The following is an 11,098-nucleotide window of genomic DNA, read 5'->3' on the forward strand; positions in this document are numbered from 1 at the left end:
TAATAAAAAAGGGACTGCTTCACCCAACAACATACATTGAGTACACCAGGGGTCACTAACACCAGTCCTCAAGGGCCCCTATCGCGCATGTTTTAGATGTTTCCCTCCTCCAATCCACCTGATTCAAATGATCAGATCATCAGAAAGCTCTGCACAAGCCTTATGATGATCCTGACCATTTTAATCGGGTGTTTTGGAGGAGGGAAACATCTAAAACATGCGCGATAGGGGCCTTTGAGGACTGGTGTTAGTGACCCCTGGTGTACTCAATGTATGTTGTTGGGTGAAGCAGTCCCTTTTTTATTATGCATTTGTTGCTTTAAGGTTCCAGCAAACAACAACAACGCATGTAGTAGGATAGGGGCTGTCAAGGACCGGAGTTGGTGACACCTGGACTACACCCACAAGAGTTATGGGTATGGTCTGTCGCCAGGTTCTGCTAAAGAAACAAACAAAAAAAAAAATTAACTGCTATCTTAGCATCTTATGTGTTATCATATTTACAAGTTAAACCAGTGATGTTTTGGTGATCACAAAGCAATGCAAAAGAGAAAAAATTACAGTATACTGGGTCTGTATTTGTACTTGAATCAATAGTTTGTTTTTGCCCCTACCAATGTTTTTAAAGTGTGTTTTTTGGCCAATATGTACTGTAACAATTAACAGCTATTTCTTAATCTAATAATAAGTGTCATTATGATACTGCCCATTTTCTTTTGTCAGACACCTTTGTGAAGCCTAACCCGTGGCTCCTCGTTAATCCTAACATTGCCTGTCCAATCTATGGAGAATCTGCGGCAGGTCGGCAGGATCTCCAATATCTTGTAGCGGAAAACCCAAATCGGCTCACTACGTGTTCACAAGTCACAAAACAGCACTTGTGTCCCCATGAGGAGAGAATGCATGTTCCTTCATCATCCACTGACTGCATGGTACAGTATATGTACATACATACAGTTTTTAGCGCATGAAATATCCAGTGTGTTAATTAAGTCTGTCTATACAAACTAGAGCTGTCAAACGATTACATTTTTTAATCAGATTAATCACATTTTAAGAATTTTGTATTAATCACGATTAATCGCTAAATAACATTTTATCAAAAAAAAATTCCCCCGCCATATTTGAAGAGCACCGGTTATGTGTTAATTCTTTTGACATTTAATGTTATGAGACATCTTCAACATTGTTTTTTATCCACTGTACACGCTCATCCTCCTCATCGGTTAATTATTTGCATAATTTAAAATGGAAAAAAATGACCCCGGTGTTTTGACATGAACAAATATTGTAAATGTGATCCGCAAGCATTCATTAAATGCTTTATTTTAATGCATGACATTATGTTTATTGCTCAAACACAACCTGTGCTACCTTAAACGTAGCCATCTGCTGTCACGCTAAAGGATAATCTATGGTCAAAATTAATAGTGCGATTAATCTGCGTTAATTCATGATTAATGCGATAATTTTTTGTAATTAATTAACGCTTTAACTTTGACAGCACTAAAATAAACATTCAAAAGTATTTAGTTGCAGATGTGTGACAAATGATCAGACCACAAACTGAATCAAATTGACGCAAATTATGTTTTACTTTTTGTCCATGACACCAAGAATGAAGGCACCTCTTGCCAGACAACTCGCCGCAGACGCAAGGGAAGAACCCCAAAAGTACGGATGAGGAGATGTGGTCCTAACACACATCATAGCCTATCTGTGCCAAATGGCTTTTCCTTATAGAATATTCAAAAATGTATCTGCTTTTGTTTTTCCAGGACAGCAGAACCTTGAAGCCAGGATGTTGGCCTCGTCCACCAGTAAATTATTGCATCCTCATTGCTCTGGCACTGCAAAGCAGCCACAATGGGAGCCTCAAAGTGCAGCAGATTTACAACTTCACCAGGTCAGAAAATGGCTACCGTATGTGGAAACACAGGTACAAGATAAAATAATTCATGACAAGTTGCAAATGTTTAATAATTGGAAAGGGGTCCTTTCCTGCAGATAATTTGACTAGCTTTGCTTGGCCTTCATTGTAGTCTATTTCAGCTGCAGCTTCTTTCTTTTTTTGGCTCACTTTTATTTATGTATTTGTTTTTTGCTAGAAAGATGCGGAAAATACATTTTGAGACACATTATGTTGTGATCCAAGGTATACTACATCATACACAGAACTGGTGCAGCATCAGGAAGGAGGAATCTCAGAATGTGGGGCTGATTGGAAAGGGTCAAAAAAATTGTTGTATTGTTGTCTAAATCCCGCCACATTTTGTTAACAGCGCGCACACAATGAAAATTCCGTCAATATCAAACTTTAATTTGGATGATTTTTTAAATATACATTTCACTGCAGTCTGACCACACTGCTTTCTGTCCTTCCCCAGAGAGCACTTCCCTTTCTTTCAGACGGCCCCCGACGGCTGGAAGAACACAATTCGACACAACCTGTGCTTCAACAGCAGCTTCCGCAAAACCTGCAACCAGATGTGCAAAGACGGTAAAAGGAAGTCGTGCTCCTGGCACCTGACTCTTGACGGCCAACAACGACTGAAGGATGAGATCAGCATGATGACGGGCGACTCTTTAAAGCTGTTGGAGAAGAGCATGTCCTGTCCAGGTGAATATGATCAGACTGTACAAGTTGGATTGGTGAAAACGATTAACTCATTCAAACCCAAAAACATGTCAATACTAGGGGTGTAAATCTTTCCAATCAAGACGATTCGATACGTGGGGTGTGATCCGATACAAGGACGGTTCGATTTTAAAATGGAACAGTTCGATTCAGTAGGATTACAATTCTGTTCGATTTGGTGTAGCAGTGCAACGATTATTTGATTACTCAACAATTTGTCAAATTAATTTACTATTATTTTGTTACTCCATAAATTTTTTGAATATCTTGTTTAATTTAAAATGATCTAAATCGTGTAATTTGCAAACATCTGCTTTTATTTTGGAAAACAGTGAGCAACATTTTTGCATATGTAATGTTCTGACATGTTACAGTCCGAATTAGTAACTATCACTCTTTTAAAATGCTGTTTTAACATGCATCTGCCTAATAAAATACTCCACTACTAATGAATATATATTTCAAAGTGCCATCTTCCTAAATGTAAACTAATTATAGTTGGATCTCAGTTACTTTTTATTATTTACTTTTGTGACGGTTCCTGTATATTACCCATACATGCAGTGAATAAGTTGATGTATATTTGATGCTTATCAAGGTTCTTCTTGTGAAAAAATAGCTTAACTTGATCATCACGATGATGTGACCTTATCACATTCCATTATCAGTAATGAGGGCTGGCACTTTATTGCTGTGTTCCACTCAACACATGCTTATGTTTTTGCCTGTGTGTGTGACTAGTTGCACATCATATCAGGGGTGCTTAATGTATTTATTATGTCCTGAAAGCTCTCATTCTCCACATTGCGGTATGGTTTAAGTCTTTAACAATAAACCGGGTTATTAAGGTAGTTGTAACCTTTCCTCTGGTCGAGTTGTGGGTGTTTTAGTTGGAAGAAGTGAGTCTCTCCTCTGAACGATTCATTAGTCCGTGTGCCGACGCACTCGCATCATTGAACTTGAAACCGGATATCCGGTTCAAATCGTTTTTTGTTACACCCCTAGTAAATACGTTTTGAATACTTTGTCCTTCACTCCCAAAAACTTATTTATCTGTTTTTATGTTGGTTTTTTTATGCAAAAGCATAGAAGGCTTTGATGCAGCTTCTGACCTGAAGAGGTCTCTTAAAGCAATGGTAGTTATTAGTTAAAAGTTAGTTAAAAATAATAAAGAAACGGCCAGCAAATGGCAGCAGAGTATAAGAGCTCAACCAGTGCCATGTTGCAACAAGCTCTTTTTGACAGTGTTTTTACCAGGAATGTGAATATTGAGGAAATTTAGCTTTATTCTAATGGTAATTGCTGCAAAACGGAAACTGATACAAATGCATACTTTTTTTTCCTAATGAAAGAAGAGACTCTAATCTTTCTTTTGATAGGTTCAAAGTTCTATAACGAGAGCGAAGGGGGTTGCTTCAGTGAAAATGGCTGGGAGTGAATGAGTTAATGGCACTGCAGCACACCTTTTGACGAGGTGAAGATGTGAATATCAATTTGTTTTTTCATTGCAGATATAATTGCAAAACTACTTGGGGTGTGATTGCAGTTGTCAACGGTAGGAAAGAATAAATGGATGAAAAAAAATCATTTTGATATATATACACATTATTTGGACTTATGTTTCATTTATTTAAATAGGCAATTTTATTTGCACACTAATTGCATGTAAAATCTAACACTTAGCTAATTTTGTGCACACTTTGCTGAGTGAATAGCCTGCTTGTGAGTTTATCTGGAAATGCATGCCAATTTGTATTTTTCTCTTGCAGCGCAACACCAAAAGTAAGCAAGCGTTAGCACACTTGTGACGCAGACGGGAAAAGTGGACGACACAACTGATGCAGATCCCAGAGAGCAGTCGAAGGAATCGAGTGCCTTTTAAGTAAGGTGGTTGACAACATGCTTTATTTTCAGAAGAAGTTGAGCAGTGTTTCATAACTTTAGATGAATAGTGTTGGCTGTTTTGCACTATCAAGGACTTGTGTGTTGACCGGCATGCTTAAGTTTTAGAAGCGTTTTGGTGCAAGTTCCACATGCAGCACTTTGTTACGCATTCATTCACTTTACTATTGGATACAGTGAGGAGCATAAGTGCTGAAAAGAATCACAACGTGTGTTGTAATGTCTTTTGCAGATGTGTAAATAATTTTTGGCCAACTCTGCCCCATTCATTGTCTTACTTTAGCCACTAGGTGGCATTGTTTACCTGTTTTTGGAGTTTGAGAATTGTTCAGTGAAAACATTACTGCAACATAACTATTAGAAATTGAAAAATATGTTCAATATAAAATGCAGTTTAATATATATATATTCATGTTGAGACAAAAGTATGAATTGCTGTGTTGCACAGCTGACAGAGAAGAGATAGAGATCATAAAATAAGTTGTTGTAATGTCTTTTGCAGGGATTAAATTATTCCTGGAAAACAGTAGCTTGAAGCATCTTCATTTGGTCCCTGTCTGCATACCCTGTTTGCGTGATCCTTTTGGATTTGCTTCTTGATGCTTGTCCGCCGTGGATGTTTCTGTGCTGCTGTCTCTTTCAATACTTTATAGCCTACAGTCAAGTTTATGAAAGGCTGTGGTTTAGTCGTACCCTCTTACTATAGTTGTGTCTAATTTGTTTTTATGTACAACACCAGTACATTTAAAAGGGCAGTTAAGTAAAAAAAATTGTTTTTCTATGCTCTCCCACAAGTCTAAGTATAGCCTTCTGATTAACATGGCGTTTTTGGAATATGAATTAAAATCCACCCGTTTTTATCCATCTCAGGGAGCGGCCATTTTGCCACATACTCAAGTAATGACCAATCACACCTCACCTATTTTCGAGGTTTGGTCCCATGGTGTTTGCAAACTGGCTGTGGTGCGTTGGGACAGCTATATCTGTCTATTTGACTTTCCAGAAAGGGTCCAGCATCGAAGGTGCTAACTTTGACAGTCAACTGATTAGTGAGCTCCTCACAGTTTTCGGGTGTCAGGAAATCACACAGAAGTTCTCAGTGTGGAGCGATCCACATTGCATCTTGGGTATGGATTTACATCTGTATGGACTGTCAATGAGCCGCTCGCAGCTTAAGCCAGAAAACAGACATTTTGCGCTGCTGCTGTTACTTTTGTTTTTGCTGAAAACACTTAACACGTATTTTACGCCAGGATCTCATCATAGATTAATGGCAGCCTCTCAAAGAACGAGTATATTATCTCAGTATGGTAAATTGTGACTGACATTTCCCTGTAGAGGCAGAAAACAATGTGAAAACGCCGCAGAGAAAATGTATTGCGATAAGGCAAGGTTAGCAAGTGGCAATATAAGATGGCCGCCATTGGTTTCACTTCTCCTGATGGCGACTTAGCTGCATTATTAGCCTGTTAATATACAAGTCCATGATATTGGGTGGCATGATCTGGTCATTACACACTTGAAGAGAAAGCTGATTGGGAGTGCTGCTTGTAGCTATTGACCTGACCTTTATAAATGTGCAGCTCATGAGAACAACAGGCTATCCCCCCTTTTATCACATGATCAGTCAGGTTCCCCCACCTACCTGTTGATGTCCATTTGTGTGCTGTCTTCGTTCCTGTAAAGTTAAAATTAATTCGTCCATTTTTCAGTCTTATGAATTTGACCCACTACAAGCAAGACTTTGGTCAACAGCACATTTGAATGACGGCTGACAGACAGGCTCATCAGTGGCGTCACCTCACTTGCATGCAGTTTGCATTATGGATGTCTTTTGGGTTTGCTGGATATTGCAAGCCATATCAACATTTTATATTTGCCTTAAACCCTTTACTCCTTTTGCTGCTCATTGCTACAGTTTTGCTCCGTTACAGTCACCTGTTGGACGACAAGCGAAAAAACATTTTAGTGGGCGATCACAAGATATTGTGGGGTGGACCCGTAAAATCATGGTATATAACTACGAACAATAAATTTACTTCCTTTTTGATCCCCTATATGTGCCATTGCATATAATTAATGGCAATGGATATTTTGTATAGAACACATAAGACTGATTCCTATGATTGGTAGAGCCACGAATTGTTGACGGCTGCTTCTTCTTCCAGCTCTATTATTTTAATCGTTTTCATGCATTTAAAACGTAACAGATAAAAGGAATAAGTAGTCTAAAAAGTAAATATTCAGGAAAGTACAAAGTACTGAACAAAACTACTCAAGTACAGTAACGATTCAAAGTAGTTGTACTTCTATCTGTTCTATAACATCTCAGGTATTGATATTGGACGGCAAATTCATTGGTTGGGTCCTATTCATTATTATTTTTTTTAATACCTCACTATCTGATCTGTACTTTTGACACTCCTGCTTGACTCTAACCTTTTAAAGCAATTGGTGCATGATTCTGTAGAATGTGCATGTATTATTAAACATTTCATGGAGGGGTACATTTAATATCCCCAATGCTGCAATGACCCATAAGTTGAATTTAAATGAACTGCCCATGTTGTTTCATTAGGTTTGATTATTAAATAGATCTAGATGATTTTACCAAATGGTTTTATTTAAAGGCTATATGAAGTATGGTACCAAGTTATGTTTGTTTGTTTTTTAAATATGTGTTTTCATGTTGTACCAGGGGGTGTGATCTATGATGGCTTCCTCCCGCATTCTCAAAACATATAGTAATGATGATAAATACCTGTAGAAAATGAATGGATCAACATTTGTTTGTTTTATTAATTTTTGGTATTGTCCGTTTGTTCCTTTGCAGCATTTGGAGAATGCAAACTGAATTCAGTATTTTGGGGTGAGCTTTCTTCATGTTATTCATTCTGAATATATTTCTTTGTTTTTCTTCTGTTCTCTCATTGCACCTCTCTTCATGACATCATTTTTACGGGACAGCTGGCAACATTTACTGCACTGAGTGGGACAAGTTAGCTTGAAACCCAGACTGATCATAAATTGTATCATAAACTTGTTAAACAGCAACAGACGATAAAATGTAGGCTGATTGGCAGTCTGAAGAAACACTTAACTGTGTAGGGAACCCTCAGCATGCTAATAAAGAACAAATGCAGAAGGAAAACTATGAGTATTCTTTTTTTCTTTTTTTTTGTGGTCTGTTTACATTTTAGCACCTCCTACCAAAGATCGAGGAGTTCAGATTACCCAAAGAGCGATTAAGGACACAAGTATGGGGGGAAAAAAAACTTTCATAGTAGGGAGACGTCAAATATAGATGACGTTAACACGCGTCCACTTAATGTTTTGTTTCTCAAATGCATTCTTTTTAAACTTCTGAGTCACACTACAGATGCAAACATTGAATATTTGTATCCTAGTCTTGCTTATGTCTTAGACAAAATTAACCAAGAAGGTAAAGTGCTACGAACCCCCACCCCCAAACGGCTCCTACCATGCGTCTTTTTTATTGCTTTACTTTCATTGTATATTTACAATGCATGTAGTTTATTTTTGTATTTGTGAGTATATTTAACTGCAAATGCATAATGAGGTCAAATTGATCTGGAAAAACCCTATGTGGGTTTTCTTATTACATCTGCACAGTCTCTACCTGTCCTATGGTATTGGTTGTTATTGAAAGCATTTACACTTATGTTATTCCTATTATTATTTTTTAATTATATTACACCGATCCAATTTCAACTTACTCCAAAAATTCACACCTCCCAAACCATGTATATTTATTTGCTAAGAAAAAGACTGAATTTTCTCTTATAAGGTATATCTCTAGGTGCTACTCAAAGATTTATCTGCATCATGTTGCCAAAGCCATCAACAATCAAGTGAAAGTAAAGGATATCAGGAACAAAATTGCTGCCAAATGTAAACCTAACTACTATGAGTCACTGTCTTTTCACAAAGTTTTCATTTTGTTTTGCCACCAAAGATAGGCTCCAATCGGCATTAACAGCCAAACTTAACCAACCATAACACTTAGAGCATTTAGGCTGTTGAAAAAAATGTACTAAGTGGTATTTGAACCCGCCTTAATCATTATGCCATGAGCTCGTAGACATTCACTGGCACAGAACTTGTACTTGTATTTCTCGTGCGCTTAATGTCAGAATAGCACATAAGTGGCAAGTTGCCAGTCACTGCAAAATATCCAGTTTGTTTATTTATTTACAGTATTTCTCTGTTTGTTTGGCTCATTTCTTGAAACAGAGATGACAATCATACCTTTATTTAACCAGATAAAAACCCATTCAGATCAAGATCTCTTTTACAAGGGTGACCTGGCCAAGAGGTCAACAGCACACATCATTAAAACTGAGACTATACATAAAATAAATTAAAATGCACTTTACAAATGTATGATGTCTTAAAATAAAGTGCATACACGTTAAAGGACAAATAACAAATCATAAACACAGGCACTGCTGAGTCGTCTCACACTGTTTATCAGTCAATATGGATCGAAAGGCTCCGAGTGTAATAGGCTCTAGAGCTTTAGTTCAGTCTGTAAAGAGTTGCAGGTTGTGGGGGCAGCAAAACTAAATTCTCTTTTCCCTAGTTCAGTTCTGACGCGAGGAACGGAAAGATGGAGAATGTCCTGCAGTTCTCTAAAAAAAAAAAAGTCCTTAAATAAAATGGAGCCAATTCAAGAAGAGTCTTATAAATCAAAGTCAGCCAGTGAGTGTACCTACGTGCACTTAAGGAAGGTAACACAGATTTAATATACAAGTCACAATGATGTGTGAGGCAACCATCACCAGTGACAAACCTTAAGGCACTGAGATAAACAGTGTTTAAAGTGTGATGAACATTATTAAAACTATAAGATTGTTTGGCCAAACAATCTTACAGTTCTGCGCAACAATACAGCTTACTAGAAAAAGCTCATATCTCTCCAAAAACTGTGCACACATGCTTCAGTTCAAACGTCATTCCTTTTCCATATAATGAATGACTACAATCAAAATTACAAAGATCCTTTGCAATTGCTCTGGCTCATTTGCATTCACTTGGTGCTTTTGACAAAAATAACCTTCAACAAAACATCATGCATCACCTGAAAAAGCTCATCTCTCCCCCCCCAAAAAAGTTTAGCCATGTGGCAAAACAACATTTTTTTTCCAAATAGTCAGTGCTCCCGAAATGCACTGTCCATTTTACAAATATAATAATAATAATAATAATGTTTAATAAAAAAAATAAAAAAATTATTTTATATATATATTTTTTTTTAAAGAGCTCAGTATTGTCATCATCATTACTCTTTTAAAAAAAATTATTTTTAATTTAAAATTTTTACAAATTTTCTATATAAAACATTTTTAAAGTAGTGAAAATAGTTACTTTGCCTGGTAACGAGTTACTTTTATTATGAAGTAATTGAATTACTAACTCAGTTACTTTTGTTAGCAAGTAATGAGTAACTATAACTAATTACTTTTTTAAAGTAACATTCTCAACACTGTTTAGACCCCCACCTACTGTGAGAAGCGGCATACCAACTTTTTACTGACAGCTACTGCATGGCTGATCTGGTTGTCACCTTTCAATGCATTTTCTAGAATAATATATTTACAATAAAGCATAATTATTATATTAAGGCTAAATAAGCACATTAGCATTTTTCCATCTCTTGCCCTCATTTGCTCTCTAGTAAACACACGCACGCACGCACCCCCACACACACCACACACACACACACACTTACACTACATATTTCCCGTAACAGCCAGTACCCTTCTTAACTCGTGAAATTCTGTAATAAAATACCCACCACCCTTTCACACCAACATCTTTAAAAATGTATTTGTTATTATCTTATAGTTGTCTACTCTTATATTAAAGCTAGTGTAATAATTAATATATTACAGGTTAATAAAAACAATCAAGTATTTGTGTTACTGTATGAATTTTTGGCGCAACAACAAGTGGTGGATTTGACACATTGGTTGTGGAGGGGATGGTGCTTGTTGTCCTCGGCCAGGTTCAGATTGTGTTGCTGTGGGAGTGTTGCTGTGGCAACTGTTTAGTGGAATGAATTTGAGTGTTCCAAGTTCCTCTGGGATTTCGGGAGGCTAGCAAGCAAGCAAAAGAACTTATGTTTGAGTGTAAATCAGTGTTGGCTGGAAGTGCCTGGGTGACCTAATACGCATCTGGGTGTGCTGGAGAAACGTTCCACTTCTGTCTCATTCCAGCTGCTGGTGAAAATAAGATCAGAGTGATACATATTCAACATTTGCATATTCTACTTGAACCAGGAACAATGATTCCAAAGCTCAGTGTTTAGTAGGTTATTTTTATGTCAAAGTGTCGTTTGATACTATAAACCACTTTTAGTTTAAAAGTGTTGTTCATTGTTGGACATTTAATAATGCCCAAATAACTGCATTGTGACTACAGTTCCTTTGTGATAAACCAATCTTGCATATCATCGTGGGGGAGTCACATGACCCCTTTTGTTCAGGGAGGTTGGGCTCAGTCAACACTTGGATGAAAACCTCATGGAGGGAGGGG

General features: G+C 37.2%; 1 protein-coding gene across 7 annotated transcripts in view; it reads left to right on the top strand.

Annotated features, from left to right (window-relative positions):
* Positions 1–7,548, top strand: part of foxr1 (forkhead box R1) — an 8,794-nt gene extending 1,246 nt beyond the window's left edge. For 2 of the 7 annotated variants that reach the window (XM_086071648.1, XM_086071652.1), the window contains 6 exons: positions 724–932; positions 1,618–1,674; positions 1,779–1,939; positions 2,388–2,620; positions 4,150–4,193; positions 4,408–5,064. In XM_086071648.1, the coding sequence (XP_085927774.1) occupies positions 724–932; positions 1,618–1,674; positions 1,779–1,939; positions 2,388–2,620; positions 4,150–4,178 (689 nt within the window). In that variant the 3' untranslated portion in view covers positions 4,179–4,193; positions 4,408–5,064. Of the gene's footprint in view, positions 1–723; positions 933–1,617; positions 1,675–1,778; positions 1,940–2,387; positions 2,621–4,149; positions 4,194–4,407; positions 5,065–7,373 lie in introns of those variants that run through there. The other 5 variants (XR_015094392.1, XM_086071650.1, XM_086071651.1 and 2 more) reach the window with 5 other exon arrangements.
* Positions 7,549–11,098: the final 3,550 nt, after the last annotated feature.

This window comes from Leptonotus elevatus, chromosome 3 (genome assembly GCF_054856555.1).
Source record: "Leptonotus elevatus isolate MCC_2025b chromosome 3, RoL_Lele_1.0, whole genome shotgun sequence".
In the NCBI taxonomy this organism is placed as follows: Eukaryota; Metazoa; Chordata; class Actinopteri; order Syngnathiformes; family Syngnathidae; genus Leptonotus; species Leptonotus elevatus.